The sequence below is a fragment of the Acromyrmex echinatior genome, chromosome 19 (assembly GCF_024713525.1).
Source record: "Acromyrmex echinatior isolate Ae372 chromosome 19, ASM2471352v2, whole genome shotgun sequence".
Classification (NCBI taxonomy): Eukaryota; Metazoa; Arthropoda; class Insecta; order Hymenoptera; family Formicidae; genus Acromyrmex; species Acromyrmex echinatior.
In genome coordinates, this window is record NC_141870.1 from 3,795,565 (window position 1) to 3,813,737 (window position 18,173).

At 38.6% G+C, this 18,173-nt stretch overlaps 3 protein-coding genes across 5 annotated transcripts in view; 2 read left to right on the forward strand and 1 right to left on the reverse strand.

The window, feature by feature from the left end:
- LOC105147845 (Dual-specificity tyrosine phosphorylation-regulated kinase 2) overlaps positions 1 to 6,512 on the forward strand; it is a 176,901-nt gene extending 170,389 nt beyond the window's left edge. For both annotated transcript variants that reach the window (XM_087415914.1, XM_011059150.2), the window contains 7 exons: positions 448 to 664; positions 1,111 to 1,209; positions 1,403 to 1,561; positions 1,646 to 1,784; positions 1,876 to 2,191; positions 2,314 to 2,443; positions 2,949 to 6,512. In XM_087415914.1, the coding sequence (XP_087272040.1) occupies positions 448 to 664; positions 1,111 to 1,209; positions 1,403 to 1,561; positions 1,646 to 1,784; positions 1,876 to 2,191; positions 2,314 to 2,443; positions 2,949 to 3,432 (1,544 nt within the window). In that variant the 3' untranslated portion in view covers positions 3,433 to 6,512. The remainder of the gene's footprint in view (positions 1 to 447; positions 665 to 1,110; positions 1,210 to 1,402; positions 1,562 to 1,645; positions 1,785 to 1,875; positions 2,192 to 2,313; positions 2,444 to 2,948) is intronic.
- Positions 6,513 to 8,074: 1,562 nt separating this feature from the next.
- Positions 8,075 to 10,756, reverse strand: LOC105147846 (coiled-coil domain-containing protein 43). Of its 2 annotated transcripts, none has more exons than XM_011059151.2 (3): positions 10,209 to 10,748; positions 9,271 to 9,659; positions 8,075 to 8,676 (listed from the first exon to the last, which is right to left on the reverse strand). In XM_011059151.2, exons 1-3 carry the CDS (start codon positions 10,371 to 10,373, stop codon positions 8,604 to 8,606), a joined length of 627 nt encoding a protein of 208 aa, XP_011057453.1. In that variant the 5' UTR covers positions 10,374 to 10,748; the 3' UTR covers positions 8,075 to 8,603. The 2 variants fall into 2 exon arrangements, with proteins under 2 accessions (XP_011057453.1, XP_087272044.1); XM_087415918.1 differs by having other exon boundaries at positions 8,608 to 8,841; positions 10,209 to 10,756.
- Positions 10,757 to 11,662: 906 nt separating this feature from the next.
- RFeSP (Rieske iron-sulfur protein) lies at positions 11,663 to 14,415 on the forward strand. Its single transcript, XM_011059152.2, has 4 exons — positions 11,663 to 11,967; positions 13,036 to 13,188; positions 13,267 to 13,444; positions 14,072 to 14,415. Exons 1-4 carry the CDS (start codon positions 11,760 to 11,762, stop codon positions 14,361 to 14,363), a joined length of 831 nt encoding a protein of 276 aa, XP_011057454.1. The 5' UTR covers positions 11,663 to 11,759; the 3' UTR covers positions 14,364 to 14,415.
- Positions 14,416 to 18,173: the final 3,758 nt, after the last annotated feature.

The following is an 18,173-nucleotide window of genomic DNA, read 5'->3' on the forward strand; positions in this document are numbered from 1 at the left end:
ACTTAAAGTGAAATAGGTATATGTTTGATATTTGTCGAAAGCGAGAAAGAGATTTCTAGTGCAGTCTAATACAGGAACAGAAAACAGACCAAAGGAAAGCTCTATACCAGGCCTGTCCAATTTGAGCTCCGGAGCCAAAACGTAAAACCATCGACGCAAGAAAAAAATCAACGTAAGATTTTAGAAATTATAAAGCGTTGATAAGCGTCAGATGTGTATCATCACTTTACAATCCTCGAAATCTTATCCACATTGAATTTTTTGCCTCGATCGCTTTGCGTTTTGACTCTGAAGCTCAAATTAAACAGACTTATGTGTACTGTTGGCAAAGACGTTCCGCTGGTAGCGAAAAAAGAATTTATGAGTCGTTGGAAACTTACGTAACTCTCGCGGACTCCCTGAAGTACGCAGCCGGCCTCATGTGTTTTTTCTTCGTGGAAAAAATAGCTGGGAGACTGCCCATGACGCCCCAGGAGGCGGTGAAGTATTACGGCTCCAGACTGACGGAATTCGAGCGTGCTGAGATCGAGAAGTACTCGGAGATTTGGTACCTGGGTTTGTCAGCCCACAAAATCCACGGCGAGGAGGTCTCCTCCCAGAACGGCGGTTACGACGATGAAAACGGCAGTTACAACAAAGTCCTGCACGATCATATCTCTTACAGGTGAGTGAGCACCCGTTTGTCCTCTTTCGTCAAACCTCAACGTAACTTTCCCTCTTCTATCCTAATTGTTATCACCGCTCGCGCTCGATGTTTATTTCTCCGAGTATATTAGCTAGACCGCATAGCTAGCAATGGAATCTTGCATTCCACGTGTTGTTATTCTCGAGAGGAGAAATTGCGGTTGACAGCTATGCGTAGTTGTATATTAGGTGTAATAAAAAGAAATCCATCATTTTTCCAATAGATGGCTTTAGTAATCTATTGGAAAAATAATGGATTTATTTTTACTATACCTAATATCTAAACATGCACAAATTGCAATAAATCGCAAAACTGTAAATAAAAATATTCGTCGACGAATTTTCTTCTCGCCTTTCTTACATCCCCGCTTGTCCACGTTGTTTACTCGTATGTGTGTAAAGTATTGAAAATTTATGTGCACTCAGATACGAGATCCTGGAGGTGATCGGCAAGGGAAGTTTCGGCCAGGTGATCCGAGCGCTGGATCACAAAACGGGACAGCATATCGCCATCAAGATTATCAGGTACGTGGAAAGGGTATACTCATCTCGCGCGATGACTCAGATCGTGAGCTACGATCTGGAAAAAAAAAACATGTGCGTGTCCGCAATGAATAATGTCCGATACATCCGGCATTTTTCCGAACGTGTTCGCTTTCCGATCGCACGCGTCATTTTTTTGTATTTAAACATCGCGGCTTTCACTTGTTCTTTGCAGAAACAAGAAGAGATTCCATCATCAGGCTCTCATCGAAGTGAGAATCTTGGAACATCTCAGAAAGAAGGATTTAGAGATGAACTCGCAGCACAATGTGATACACATGTTAGAATATTTTTACTTCAGAAATCATCTGTGCATCAGTTTCGAATTAATGAGGTGAGCGATCAAGTGAGATAAAAACAGAGCCGGATTTCCACCTGCGAGAATTTATTAAACGAACAAATCAAATTTGCATTACAGCTTGAACTTGTACGAGCTAATCAAAAAGAATAATTATCAAGGATTCAGCCTGAGCCTGATCCGTCGTTTCGCCAACTCTCTAATTAGTTGCCTGAGACTGCTCTACCGAGAAAACATCATTCACTGCGACTTGAAACCGGTGAGTAACATCAAGAAGAGCTCGCACAGTCATCTTTTATTCTCGTTAATCCAGAGTGTCGTATCTCATATACATTGTCTCATTGTTACAGGAAAATGTGCTGTTGAAACAACGGGGGAGCAGCTCGATTAAAGTCATCGATTTCGGCTCATCGTGTTACAGCCACCAACGCGTTTATACATACATACAGTCGAGGTTCTATAGAAGTCCGGAAGTAATTCTCGGTCTTACCTACGGTCCACCGATCGATATGTGGAGTCTGGGCTGTATCTTAGCCGAGCTGTACACAGGATATCCGCTGTTTCCGGGCGAGGATGAGATAGAGCAACTTGCTTGTATAATGGAGGTCCTCGGTTTGCCACCGGAGCACATTATCAATCATGCCTCTCGTCGCAGACTCTTCTTCGGTAAGTTATTAATATACGCGAGTACTGGAAACTCTGAGAGGACCGCAAAAGAGTCCTCACTAAAAATAGAAGAGGGCGTACCGCGCATAATACTCAAAGAACCGGGTTTAAAATAATTGCAGATCAGAAGGGAAGTCCGCGATGCGTGACAAACAGCAAGGGCAAGAAGAGATGGGCAGGTAGCAAGAACCTCTCAATGGCGCTTCGGTGCTCCGACATGCTCTTCGTAAACTTCGTTAGCAGATGCCTCGAGTAAGTTCCTTACAATATGCTGTATTATATTTCTGGCGTGGATTTATTATTCGAAAATTCTATTATGCATCGACGAAATCGATTTATGATATCTTTGAAAATTCAAAGTTTTTACTTGAATAATTTTATGGAAATCTATAAGGAAGGGTTTTCACAATAATTAACGTTGCAATGTGAAATTTTCACCCTTTGTCCATAATTTGGGTCTTTGAATTTTAGTATAGATTTTCGCATTGCTCCGGACTGTATAAGAATTTGAAAAAATTTTTAAATACTTGTGAAAGCTTTAATAAATGTTTACTATCAGAAGGATTGTATTTTACTTATTTTTTTTTAATTTAAATTTATCAGAATTCATAATAAAAAAATCGACTATGTCTTTAAAGTCCAATATTGTTGGCGGAGGATTACTAATGGAGAGGGCTGTTCCACAAAGTAGTTTCTTATCTTGAATCTTACGAATCTTTCCCCATTTGTGAACTTTATACATGATTAATACTATCAGGTGGGATCCAAAGAAGCGTATGACCCCCGACGAGGCGATGCGTCACGAGTGGTTGACTTCGTCATCGTCTTCGCACATGAGCTCCTCTTCATCGGCGATAACTTCATCGACAGTGAACGCGAGCGCGAATACGACGACAACGAGTGTCGAGACGCCGCGGGAATCCGCACACGCTCCACAGACAGTGAGCGTGACTGTGAGCGCACCGCGACAACGGGCAACGACGATGGAGGACCCACCGTACACGATGTACCGATTATATAAAGGTCGCAAGTATATACAGAAGGTCTCTACAGGTACCGACGGCACCGACAATGGTGGTGGCTTGATGGTAAAGAGCAAGCTGAACGGTAGTGCGAGCAGTCACGCCCTGGCGAGCAGCACGCAGACAGCGACGTCGAGGCACGCATCGACCGGCGACATCGTTGCGAGCCTAGATCCGAATCTCGACGACTCAGGCACGTTCCTGCCGCCGATATTGTGAAGTCGGGTTTGTGCCAGCCATTTCTAAACGGGCTATTCGCGTATCGACGCGATCTGCAGACTTGCTCTTTGCACTTTGATGCGGAAAATGCGTAGATGTGTATCACTTGACATAAGTCAAGAGCGAGTAACAATTGATAAAAGGCGCGTATAGAACTGGCTGGCCGGTCCGACGTTCTCGATGCCAAACGGCTAATTAATTAAACGCAGAGTCGCTAGTCTCGGCATGTATCGAGCTATGAGGCCAAAATGACGATCTGACGACGGGAGAAGAGCGCGTAGGCATGACGAGCAATATAGCAATCGCGTGATCGATTCGCACTCCCGGGGACTCTGGCGATCTAATATCACTCAGGTAATCGTAAACGAACTCGCGCGCGCGCGCATTATCGTAGTTATTCGCGGAAAATATAGACCTGTTGCCTACGATGTGAATACTAGCAATCGTTAGTGTATACCAATTACATTTCATGGACCATCGTACCTATCTGGTTCGAATGTTGTTTATCTCACGCCTATATGAAGTTCACGATTAACAGATGACGAAATTTCGGCCGTATAAAAAAAAATTACAATTGTAAGTTCAAATAGAATGTGTAGTTTGCCTTGCTGTCGATGAGCTGTGAGATAGATGATTCATCGTCGACATTGCAATTTCGACGGTAAAAAAAAGGTCGCACGTGTGAATGCAATCTAAAGATATGCCGCATAGTAGCATATTTTAGATAACTACGCGAGTGCAAGCGGCGCGATATCCGTATCGTGGCAACGACATACGATAGAAAAGTGAGAAGCTTAAGCGAAGCATATTATGATCAAACAACGATTCGTCCGACATTAGTGTAATGTCGGAGATTACCATCGAATTACGGTCGCGCCTGAGAAAACCTGAGTCGTTTGAGACCTGTGTCGCCAACACAGGATCGCGCGATTAATAACGAAGCGTCAAGGCGAAGAGTAACATTAATACATAAAGCGTGCCCCAGTTTAACGAGGCCTGAGTAGTCTTATTGTGATATTAAACTACCACTGTCTTACTTAGATCTCTCTGATATTAAGAAGTAACGATCGCTAATATAATAATTTCAATTTACTATTAATCATTATTTTCTTATTATCTGTAATAATCGCTATATCGCTACTATTACCGCAAAGATATAGCGGCATATAAGTAACGAGAATTATCATCGATATAATGACAGAGTTAACACTACTTATATACGTAGGATGTACAGATTTTAATTACGCGTTTTTGAAGTCCCGGATCAGCAGCAACATGCTGGTCCGCTTACTATGGATACGTAAAAAAAAAAAAAGAAAAAAAGAAAAAAAAAAGAAGAAACTGTCCGATAATTTTCGGTCATTTTCAATGAATTTTTAGTGATTCCTTATTACACCGCTCTTCAGTTATCATTAATTGTCTGCGCGACGTAACGCATGCTTCATTACGTCGAAATTGATTAATTTTGATTAACGCCCCGTGAGATTCCTCTCCACCTTCACAGTACTATCTATTTACACATTGTCCATAATTTCCTGGCATTAATTAGCGATTTATGTAAATTTGACGCGCTCTTTCGGAACCATCACGAGCATTTCGCGATATGCAGAGGATTTGACAAAAAACAAACCTATTGTATAGTATTATAATGTTAGGCTACTTTTAGACTTGGTAATTGTTCGATGTGCCCGTACCCATTCTAAAGTTTCACAAGACACGAGCTCGTAATAATTACATCATTATGACGTTAGAAACGTGAGACGCATCACGCTCCATCGTTTGCTGCTTTCGAGCTTCCACCACGGAACATTATATCTTTCGTTTTTGCATGCTTCTCTAATTCTTAAAAGTCCTACTATCCGTATGAAACCATCGGAGACCCTACTAAAACTGTAATCTGTGTTTCATTGTCACGGCCGAAAATTGGAGCAGATATGTAAGAATACTCGCAAATTATGAATCGCGTCACAAGAGACTGAAATGAATCATTATTTTATATTGCTAACGGAAACATGGCGAAATTGTTCCTAATGTTCGTTCTGCAAATCGATATGTCGCCTTACTTTCATTACACTTTTAGTGAACTTGTCGAGTTCTTTTGTGAAGCATACACTGTTTGATTTTTGCGGAAAGTTATCGAACGTCTCACGATAATCGAAACGAATAATAAACTTGCCGTCACACAAACGGTCTCACTTTAGCCCAAGAATTTTTAGGACAATTATTATATATCGTACCAATCGTAGTAGTATCGCGCGACATAATCGGTGAATGGCCAATAAACGCGAGCGGATGTATATTATAATATTAAGAATTACATATATAAATATATTATTCGTATGCGGCTAATCTGCCCGAACGAACGACTGACGAAGTAGCGCATATTATATGATATATGATACACGATTCTTACAACTTGTGGCGGGTTCGTAGCAGTATCACTCTCGAGTAATCAACGTCAACGTAATAACGATTATCACGAAGTCTCGGGTAAGCATTTCGTTCGATTACTCCAAACGAAAAAAAAAAGAAGAGAAAAAGAAAATTTGACGAAGATAATGTCTATGAGGCGACGATTTTTAGGGAACGAGAGATATATCAAATTCTGTATAAAATAAAGACGTGACTTTGTATGTACGTGTATGTGCGTGTATGCGTGCATGTCTGTGAGAAAGACTTATCTCGGAGAGAACAAAAGAGTGAGAAAAAGAAAGTGTGGCGCATGGTTATGTGCACACATATATCTATTGCATAAATATATAATACCATTATATACATGAGCTACGATAATGCGCAAGGGCAAAATGAGTTAAGTCTAGGATACGATAGAGGACAATTAGAAGAAGTGCGTTCACAAAGAACACGCGCGACTACGGAATCCCTGCCCCGCCACCTCTAAAAAAAAAAAGGAAAAAAAAAAGAAAATACAAAACACCGTTCAATTGTACAGTCTTAAGTTTTTAGTTGTGTTCACTATTGTATACAGCGGGATCAAATTATACTATCTGTATCAACGGGACGGTTGTATGATCTGTGTGACGTGCATCATCACTTATACAGACCAATACATGCATACTCGGTACGCATGTGACGCGCGTACGTCTAAAGAAACATACGAGAAGCATGTTCGTACTGCGAAAAATACACGCTAGTGATCGGTTTAGCTGGTGTCGATTATCTCGACTTAAACCGGGTTCTTGTCTTCTGGAAAGGATAGAGGGATCGCTTGAAACTATGAATTAAAGACCCGATATCGACAAAGCTGGGACTAAAAAAAAAGAGGCAGAGCATGTATTGTTTCAACACCATCCGTGAAACAGCGAAACTCCGCGAAAATCCATGTCCTTCGACTGAAAACTACTAGACTTCGCACCTGGTCAATTCATCGTTCGCGAATGAATAGTCGTTGCGTATGCCGCGATTTTTCCATATGACGCGGACGGACAAGGGAGACAGTCGCTTTTTCTAGTCCAGGATGTAACGAACGTGCTCCGAACGTACAAACACACACACACACACACACACACACACATCTCACTTGAACGCGACGGAGACAAGAAAAAGATAGAAAGAAAGAGAAGAGTTCCCTCTGACTTCAACGAAGGAATGCTCCGTGCGGCGTATATCCGTTAAGTCAGTGTGCAACTAATTAACGAATTTTAACGACGCGATTAGACATTATCGAATTAAATTAAATATAATGCGTGTGCGTGCGTGACCCTTCTTCCCTTCCCGCAAATGGATAAACGCGTCCGATGAAGAGGCCTCTGCGAGGCGTTTATTGCGAAGAACCATCGTTGCAACGGCCGAGCCTCATAGATCATCCTAGTAGGACAATCATAGAGTTACGCGTTTGTATTAGACGCGCTAGTAAGTTTTCATTAGATGATAGAGATGCGAGTAACGAGGGATTATCTCTCGTTTGAGAAGCTCGCTAATACATAAAATGATCCCGTGGGCGTGACGGAGGATCGTTTAGATTATTAAACGATGGCCACGCATGCGCTTCGCTCTTCTAAGCCCTAAGAGGAGCTCTCGGTACGCGAATCCTCACGGAAGTGAGAATATTATATTTCACAAGCACGGAGAGAAGTGCAGGAAGAAACGATTCCGATAAAAAATGTGGGAGCGAGGGTGATTTCATAGAGTGATTTGTAATCTGGCGTTCAATTGTGGATGCTTGTTATAAACGTGTAAGTGCGAGTTCGTCAATTTCTGCCCAGACTTAATTATAGCAAACGAGAGAATTGCTAATAAATGATTATTATAATGACAGTATATATATATATATATTAATATATATATATGTATGTATATATATGTATGTATGTATATATATATATATATATGTATGTATATATATATATATATATATATATATATATATTATATATACTGATACGATACTGAAGCATCATCATCTTTTGTATCATTTGTTCGTTTGTTTTTATCTTACTGCGTTTGTCTTTCATTAATAATGCAATACCAAGATCACTCGGTTTCGACTCGGTATCTTGTGTGTAAATATATAACTAATAAAAAAATATGTATACAAATGCAACGAGAAAGTACGTCTTTTTGACGCATTTATCTTCCTTACATGAATTCCTTTTCTCCTCGGTGGTGTTAAATATCAAATGTCTGCGATTTAAATAGTTTATTTTTAACATACTCGTATTAAATACACCATATGTATAAGATAAAACGTAATATATAAGCATATTGAGTAAAAGGTATGTCGATATTCAGAATCATTATTTATTGATAAACGACGAATATTTCGCTGCTAATTTTAATTAGTGAGAGAATGATGAGAGTTCTGAATACACAGACTACAAAGCTAAACGTGAATAGAGAACAAAAAAGATTGAATAAGTAACGAACCTTTTTTTTTAAAAAAGGATAATGTTTTAGATAGACAGAAGGCACAGGATGATTTAACATTACATGTACTGCTTTTTGATATATGCATTCGTACTGAATCTGAGTTCGTCTTCTAACGACAGATGGATGCTACACACATATTCTTCTAATGAAAATATAAGATCGATGATACTGGTTTAAATAACTGTCGGAGATCGTTGCATGCACGACAATATAGATAGACATACATGAATACCACAGCATATATGTAATCTCAAAGTAAGTCTCCCAACACTTTTGTTTCGATGCTACCTCCGTCTTTCTCCCTTTTGAGTTTTTCTCTTCTCCTTTTTCTCTTCTTTTAATTGTTTTTGTTTCTCTCTAAAATATAAAATTATTTAAATTTTCATATATTTATTACATATTCGATGCTTTTAAATTCATATCAGACTGTAAATGGAAGAATGAGGATCGCGAATTGAAGATTAGGATTAAACTAAATAATTTTAATCTATATTTTGTTGTAACTGGTCGAATTTAAAAACCCTGTAACAAAGTCAGATTACAAGTGATTTTGTCAGAATTCTATGAGAGAAAAAGATATATATATCCCGTTTCTGTCAATGTAGATTAATATGAATCTTAGTTTAATTTACCTTTTATCTTTCTAATGTTCGTTTCTATCAATGTAGTTTAATTTTAATCTTGTTTCAACAAATTACATCTTTTTCTAGTTTTAAGAATCAAAAAAAGATGAAGAGTAAGTTGAACGGAAATTAAAGTTAATCTACATTGGTAGAAATGGGCGAAGATTGTGAATTGGAGATCAGAATTCAACTAGATTAGATTCTCAGAATTAAGAAAGGATAAAGAGTAAATTAAGTTTAATCTATATAGAAATGGATATTATCTAGTTGAATCTCCAATTCTCATCTCCAATTCGCAATCTTCGATATATAATTCGAGAGCTTCTACCTGTCTTCCTTGTCCTTTTCTTTCTTCTTTTGACTCTCCAGCTTGGCCTTTTCTCTTTTTTCTCTTTCCTGCTGTACAATGGTAGCTGCGTTCAAATTCTTTTCGATTCCACAATCTCCACCACCTGCTCCATCCTCTTCTCCATCTCCTTCGCTGTTGTCTTCATCAGACATTTGACTGTATTGTGCTAGTATAGCCTCCCGTATTCGTTTCTCTTCCTCTGTATAGCTCCTCTGGGTTGTCGTGGGTAGACTCTGCGATTCCAGCATTTTTGCCAGTCTAACATCAACGTCTTCCATCGGTGCAGGTGCTGCGGCGACTTCCTCAGTTGGCAACCACTCTGCCCACGCGCTTAAGATTTCTGCTACATGTTTGCCGATATTATCTTCCTGCAAATAAAAAATCAAAACTCTATATCGTATTCTCTAAACTCTTTAAAATAAAATCTTACTTTAAAAGTAAAAATTGAGTTGAAAACATGATTTAATTTTCAATCCTTAAGAATGATAATTTTTTCTTCAGAGAGATTGACTTTAAAAGTTCTAAAGCATAAGAAGCATTACGTAATTTCGCGCAAGGATAAAAATGTATATTCCTGGCACGTTGAAGCGAATTAAAAACCGCGAGAATTTAAAGATTTCATAAAAAATCGATACATGAAGTCAACGTCAGCTTCAGTAACTCTTATCTATGATCCCTGATGGGTCTATCCGTGCTCTTCTGGTGAACGAAAACGACAGACAGTTACACCGTGGAATGAATCGAGCGGAATTCGCGCGCGCGCGGGTAAAACTCGCTGGAGGAGAGCGTACGCGAGACGTAGACACGTACTTTCGGAGTACGAGTGACGAAGCTCGCGGCTATTTCCGACCGGCTGACGACCGCGGCGGTCGCGCGTATTCTAACCTCAACGTGAGCAGCGCTTATCAACTACTCACCGTTATGCCCGCGAGTATGCTCTCAAGCGCCTCGGTCTTCTCGTCCTCGGTTTCATCACCTTCGAGGATGCCTTTAATGTACGTGCCAAAGACACCCTCGTCCGTGTTGAGCGCCTGCAGCTTCTTGCTGAGCCAGGCGTCGAAGGAGCTCGCCGTGACCGCCATCACTCGTGCCAGCTCCGGCGCTCACGCGGTTTTAATTTCACCGGTCGCCTCTTCGCGCGCTCCTACTATCGTAGGAAGAAAGGAAGGATGTGCAGTGTCGCCCCGATGACACTTGATCGTCCGAGCAGTCACATCTTTCGACACTGGACGCGACAAGCCGGCGAACCGACCCGGTCATCTCCACGAAGACGTGGACATCGTCGCACCGGAGCTCAGACTTTATTCGTTTCTATGGCACTGATCTCGACGTGCGTAAAGTAAACGTATATGTCACGCGTGCTGTTACACACGACGTCGTGAATGCCGCACCGTTTCTGGAGCGCATTTCCGGAGTGTGCGCACCTTGACACTAAATGACTAAACGCATTGCAACTGCGCGCGCCTGTGTTGTGCCATATAGTACAGCGTCGTAGATTTTTTCATGCCAAAACGTGAAAGAGGATTTACAGTAACTAAAGGCTTTAGAATTATAATTCGTACGTGATGTAGAAAATAAATTTTCACCAAATTTTCATTAGCTTGAATATTATAATTTGTTGAATAATAATATTAATTTGTCGAATATAATATTTATTATATTTCATTAATTTAGAATTAATTATTTTCTGCTGTTTGACAGAAAACTTGGATTAAGATTGGCTGCATTCAGCAGAGAACGCAGCTTTGCAACTATTGTAAAATTCTTTGATTTATGCATCTAGATTTAGTAAGGAATTAAGGACAAGAAAAATGTATTTTAAAAAATAAACTTATCAATTTGTATGAAGCTGATGGGTTTTAAAGATCATCGATCTGTTGCTGATTGTAATCGCTATTAAAGAGTATTATCAATTTTTTATTACAAAATTATTATCGCTATTGAGCGCCTATTCAAATAAACTTAGCTGCAATAATGTATATGAAAAATTGAAAAGTTAAAAAGGGTGCCATAAAAACCTCCAAGAGACATCCTAAGATTTCCAAGAAGACGTCTTGCACCAAAGGAACGTTCCTAGGGTACATCCTTTGGGTAAAGTGTGCTGCAAGAAGATGCTAGAATTAAATCGTAGCAGTCGTAGAAAATTGACCAATCATATTCGACTGTGATTGGTTAATTTTCTATGACTAAAGACTATGCGACTACTACGACTTCTATTGTAGACCCCGCATTATGTAAAGCTCTGACTATGCCCTTTTGAAGAATGCCCTTGTAAAAAAAAAAAGAAAAAGAATTAAACGATTCAATTTCAAAGCTACCGCGTTCATCATCAGATGATCGCGCTTGTGTGCCAACTGCTAACTTCACACCGATCGCAGCGACCCGCCGCGGCACAGTGCGGTAGTGTTTCCTGTTGCCTCTCAGATGTGTCGTTCCTTTCGTTGTCACGGACGTATTTAGCATAAAATATGAACGTGATCGCGAAATCAACAACTCTCTCGCCGTTCTTGCGGGTGACGGCGACTGCCGTCTCAAATGGAGGGATACCTGTGACCGCGACTGTTAAAGTTTCCAAACCGAAGATTACCGTTCCCGAATCTTTCAGGCGGAGACTCCAACAGACTACCTATCAGGATTTTCTTACCGGATCTACGTGCATAAGCTCGGGAGTCGCAGGTGCGTCCACATTATTAGTCTGTTCTACGCCACGAATATTCCGTGAATTCGTGTTCTTTTATAATAAATCACACCGATATTCGCGCTATTCGCGATTATATAATCGATATGTGCACACTTCGCAGATCGCTGCGCTATCAGTTGAGCTTAGACTCTGTTGCGCCAACATTATTTTGACTTTAAGTGAGACTTGTATCTGTCTTTATCCTTCTTTCTAAATAAATAAATAAAACAGACATATATTTAGATTTTACTTATTAGGTGTTGGAATTAATTCGTAGCGTTTTTAATGAAAGAATGTTATTTATTTCACATGAGCATTAAAAAATACATTAATGAAAGTACTTCCCATCACTTGTAAAACGCTACGAATTAATTCCAACACCTAATAAAACCAAAATTAGTACTATCGTGCCTTAGGCTTGTAAATCCAGATAACATGAATATTACCTAGAAAACATCTTTATGACGTGATCTATATTTATGACATCTTTTAGACATGCATATTATCTGGAAAATTGCTCCAAAATAACTTCAACTAATGTTATAAATATAAATTTATAGATGAAAATTTACAGATCTTGATTTCACCTTTAATTCCTCCCCTCCCCCTCTTGAAGCAATAACATAAAAACCATGTTTCGATATGTGCTACCAGTACTGGAATCTTTAGTTTACGTGTTTTATAGAGTTTCAAAACTGACATTATCGAAATACATTGAAACATAATTAAAAGCCAGTACTCACAGTTGATTCTTATATTTGAGACTGTCTTAAATACACTCTTAAGATGTCATAAGCCAATCAGATGGCTGTATTAGCATCTCAAGACTTTACTTAAGTTAATCTTAAAATAAAAACGAACTATAAATACCACCCACAGTCTGTTCTTTTCATGCCTGTTTCTATTAATACAGTTTAATTTTAATCTTGGTTGAACTAACTCTTCATCTTTTTCTAGTTCTGAGAATTAGAAAACTATAAAGAGAAAAAAATGAACAGTATGTACATATACAGAAAGTTTAGCAAAAAACAATGGATCTATAATCTGGATTTATGTTATTGCAGTCAGCACGCAGGTACATCAGCGACGTTTGGCACACACCGACATTCAGTGGCCAGATTTCACCGAATATCGCCAATCTGAAACACAAGATCCAAATGCAAAATCACGAGACAGTGCGCCATCCCGAAAGGGTACCACCTACCTTATCGCAGCTGGTAAGTACAAAGAAATTGTACTTGATACATTATAAATATGAACCGCAATCTAAAACATCTTTAATTTTGTGCATCTAGGTAGTTCTGTGGCAGGAGTTTATGGCGCAAAAGTATTAGTGCACAACCTCGTTGGCATGCTCAGCCCAACGGCTGATGTACTTGCCATGTCGAAAATCGAGATAAAGCTCGATAATATTCCTGAGGGCAAGAGTGCTATCTTCAAATGGCGTGGAAAGCCTCTGTTTGTACGACACAGGTAATTCAGGATACTTGAAAATTTATTGTGTAAAGTCTGTATCAAACTATAGATTAAGATTGAGATTGGATTTGATCATTTGAAGCACAATTCGTTAAACTTGATATTGGTTTTCTTTATTTTGATTGATTAAATTTTTTTTATTTGGATTCCAATCCAATCTCAATCCCAGAGTGCTTTTCAGTAAAAGATGTGACAGTGTAAGATTAATATTACATTTGTCGTACGACAAAATTTTTAAGCGTATTAATTTGCTGAAGGAGATTCTCAGATATCTCTATCCTATAGCCAATCAACAAGTTTGAAAAATTTTGTCATACAACAAATGTAATATCAGCCTAACAGCGAATCATTAAATAGTGTTGCATTATATAATATATTATTTGCTATTATATTATTTGCGTTAAACAGAGATGAAATGATTCATTCTGTTAAGTTTAGTACACAATTGAAAAATACAGAAACAGAAAATAACGAATATCAACTTATTAGAAAGTACTACAGTATGATTTCTGATAGGTTAAAATCTGTTGTTGCCTGTTAATATTGCTTTCCAATTGTTCCTCAGGTTTAAGAAAAAAAATGTGTTTAATGTAAGTACGGTATTATATTCATGGGAATTTATAGAATTGACTCAGAAATCGCAACGGAAAATAAAGTGAATGTTGGGAGTCTCCGCGATCCGGAAGAGGACAGCGCTCGCGTGAAGGATCCCAAGTGGTTGGTCATTATAGGTGTTTGCACGCACTTGGGATGTGTACCCATCGCTAATGCGGGAGATTTCGGCGGTTACTATTGCCCATGCCACGGGTCTCACTACGACGCCAGCGGTAGAATTCGAAAAGGACCGGCCCCGCTAAACCTCGAAGTACCACCCTATGAGTTTACCGAGGGTGGTTCAATGCTCGTTGTTGGTTAATGACTATTTGCGTTATCTGTAGTCAAATAATAAAATAATTTATAATATAGAACACTCCGTGGGTATGTGTATTATCTTGTTATTATCGTGAAAAAGATCAGAGAAATATGTTTTGTATATTTCTTGAAATTTAATGAACAATCTTCATTTGAACATTGCAGAATTATTCGAATATTTCGAACGAAACAGCGTGACTGCTGTATCGGATTCAGAATAAACGTTAAGTGAAAAAAATCTTTATGAAGATTAATTGCTCAATTTCACTGGCATTTATAGAAACTCTTACAGAAATTTACTTGGAAGGTAGTGATTAATTATTTGTTCTAAGTTAAGAGATGAGATGCGAGACGTATAACTAGTAGAATTCACGAAGCTCATTGAACGGTTATTATCGATCGGAATACTGTGTGATGTATTCGAAATGCGATTGATTCGAATAATTTCTAAATTTAGAACTTATCGCATAGGTAAACGTTGAATCTTTAAAATAATCTTTAGAATATCAATCAATAACAAATATCGTCGAAGAGGATTTTAGTATTGAAGTACTGTCGATTGAAGTGCTGTCGTTGCTTTCCATACTCAAAATAAGTAATTAATCATTATCTTTCTGTATCAAATTAGTCAGTAACTTTTAGTACACACGATTGAATCATTCGTGGACACTTCTTTTCTTTGAAAAATTAGGAATTAGTTATTTATATACAATTTTTTTAAATACAACCTTATAAGTAAATTCTAAAGATGTTAAAGCATATACATAAGAATGTCTCTCTCATTTAATAATTTTTATATATTGTGTTAAAGTAATGAAGATTAATTCAGGGCACAAATGATCCATCATGTGTAGTAAAGGAAAATCATGTGTTGTATTAAGAGTTATAAATTGAATATCTGTAAAGCGGCATATATACAATGAGCTTTTAGCGTAAAATTTAAGCTTTAAATCCTAAGCCATAAGAAATTGATCAATAATAGTTGATTATTCTTTTCACATTCGATTATGATTGGTCAATTTCTTAAAGCTTAAATTTAACACTTAAAAATCTCATTGTAGACACCGTTTAATGCCTATTCTATCAATGTTGTTTAATTTTAATCTTGATTCAACTATCTCTTCATTTTTTGTAGTTTCAGAATTAGAAAAAGATAAAATGCAAGTTGAACCGAAATTAAAGTTTACCCATATTGATAGAAATGGACATAAGGGATGGTTGCAATGTACTTTCTAGAAAAACGAATTAATCGCATCAACCACGGTCTCACAAGACTCGCCGAATCCGCCACTTAGCTCCGGAAGCCTCGCGTAATCTATGCGATACATATCCTTTTGCCTCGCGATATGACTGAGGGTAGGGGGTTGTGGAGTGATACCGCTGCTTCCGCGAGGAGGCGCCAGTGATCGGCGGCACGGCCGAAATCCCCGGCGCGAGGCGACAATCGTCATCGCAATCGCCGGGCGATCGCTGCCGGTTTCACCTCGATCGCTCTCGTCGCTGCTGGCAGCGTACGGACGAGAGAAATCGCGCGCGGCGTGATCAATAGTCATTATCGCTCGGCCGTGTTCGTGACGAGTTTAAGAGTTTGGAGTAGCCGCCGGTATTACGCCGGCCGGCGCACAGCGGCATTCGCCGTCGCTGCTTGTACTTGTCGTCGTCACCGGATATATATTACGTATACAACACACATATTACATACGCGCGCGCTTTAACCCCCTCGCCGACCAGCTGACTCTCCTACTCTCCATCTCTCTTCTGTCTCTCTTCTGTCTCACTCTCCTCCCGGAACTGACACTCGGAACCGCCGCCGGCGACGCATCGCCGACGATGTATTGTCCGGTCGCGCGCCGTCACCGAGCCGTGCCGCTCCGTCGCGTCGAAAGGGTTGAAAGCCGAGAGTAGGAAAAGGTCGTCGTCGCGGGAACAAGCGAGAAGGAAACGCAAGGAAGCGCGCCCCAATTGCCGGTGAGTAACACGTATCGCAACGTATCGTCAAGAGCGAGTTTTTTGTATTGTTTATCGAATTTAGTAATCACTTTTTCTTTTCGAAACGTATGCGATCATATAATTAGCGCTGATAAGTAAATGACAATTTGACGATACAAAAGACTCGCTATAAATGAACGTCTGAGATATTTCACAAAAATACAAATGCCAACAGTAGGTGTGTATGCGAATTTAAATTCTTTATTAAATAACAAATGAAGACTCTCCTCGATTTTGGGTCATTCTCAATAATTAATAAAAACGAAAATGTGACGATAATTATAATATGAAGATTAAAGAGAATATCGCAGTCAAATACATTAAAATAGAGCAAGTCACGTTGAGATACAATAATTGAGGATGACTCAAAAGCGAGGGGTTGAAACGTTTTAATTTGTTATTTAATAAAGAATTTGAATTCGCACACAAATACTCCGTGTTGGTTCTAATTGTACTTTTGTGATTTTTTTCTAGAGCCTTTTATTATTCTCGTTCTATATTTCTCGTAATATATTTCTCGTCGATGATTCAGATTATTTGTATAGGACTTTATTTTGATATTTAAACGCATAACGTGATTTGAATAACATCTGTTTTTTGAATACTCGAACGTCACATCACGCGACAAACAGAAGCATCTTACATATATTTTTCAGATGAATATATTCCTAGAAACATGGTAAGTTTTCGAGCGATTTATGTACTGATTTCATTTCTAATTCAATTTAATGCGGCATCCTCTACGCCAGGCGATTGCTCTAGTTTATGCGACTTTTCACGATGTCGAAATAAACTTTTCGTTTTGTCCCAAAGAAAGTCTCTTTTTTTTCCTTCGCGGTGCCACGGAACATAACTTAGGTCGCTCCGCGATGTTGATCGCATTCTTTCCCGTGGAATTTCATGCATGTCCCGAAAGTCGATAAGCACAATGCCGCTGCGTTGACAATAACAATAATCGCGAGAGCGATAATAACGATCGACAGACGATGTTTTTCTCGTTTGCGCTTTTGCAATAGTATTAAGTTTACGATGTGAAAAACAGGCAAATAAAAGCGATGAAGCGCGATAAATAGAACGCAATTAATCTTACAATGTTTAAGTTGTAATATTTAATTACAAATTTTAATACTTAAACAATAGTAATTGTCACACATTCAAAAACAACTTTCATTTGACTCCTATGGCCTTGAATTATTTTCTTATTTGTATTTGAATCAAAGGAGTCGTCTAATACTTAACATTTTAGATTAAATTATTTCATTATCGTCACACATGAAGTTCGAATGTTTTGTAGATAAGTTTTTCTTTATTTGTGAGGAGCTTTATTAATTAATTAAATTGTTCGTATTTCGAAATAAAGGCTTCTTCACAGTTTTTTGCAAATAATATTATCGATAACTCTAAGAATCATTTTAAAGATTCAACATTTTTATCCGGAGTTGTTAAGCTGAGTTTGGAAATTATTTGAAAGGAACGAGATTTTGTTCAAGCATCTAAAATTTATAAATACAGATTTGAAATAATTTTGTTGATCTATCAAAACAATTATGTAGGAAATTCAAGCAGAGCTGTAAAAAATTCTAATAACAAGTTTAAGCGTACTACATAATTTTGATAGTCCAACAAAATTACTTCTAGATCTGTATGTAGTACAGAAAATTTTAAATATTTTAGCAAAACCATTCTTTTCGTGTGTATTTCAAATACGGCATGCAATATCCCGATCGATGATCGAATAACCGTTCAATGAGCTCCGCGAATCATACGTCTCGCATCTCATCCCTTGTTTGGTAACACGGGCATCGACATAAACTCGAGCCGGCAT

Coding starts and splice junctions, on each gene's coding strand:
- LOC105147846 (XM_011059151.2), bottom strand. CDS start 10,373: ATGGCGGTCACGGCGAGCTCCTTCGACGCCTGGCTCAGCAAGAAGCTG. Junction 9,660..10,208: donor GCATACTCGCGGGCATAACG/GTGAGTAGTTGA, acceptor TTTTATTTGCAG/GAAGATAATATCGGCAAACA. Junction 8,677..9,270: donor GAAAAGGACAAGGAAGACAG/GTAGAAGCTCTC, acceptor TTTATATTTTAG/AGAGAAACAAAAACAATTAA.
- RFeSP (XM_011059152.2), top strand. CDS start 11,760: ATGAACGTGATCGCGAAATCAACAACTCTCTCGCCGTTCTTGCGGGTG. Junction 11,968..13,035: donor CATAAGCTCGGGAGTCGCAG/GTGCGTCCACAT, acceptor ATGTTATTGCAG/TCAGCACGCAGGTACATCAG. Junction 13,445..14,071: donor CCTCTGTTTGTACGACACAG/GTAATTCAGGAT, acceptor GGGAATTTATAG/AATTGACTCAGAAATCGCAA.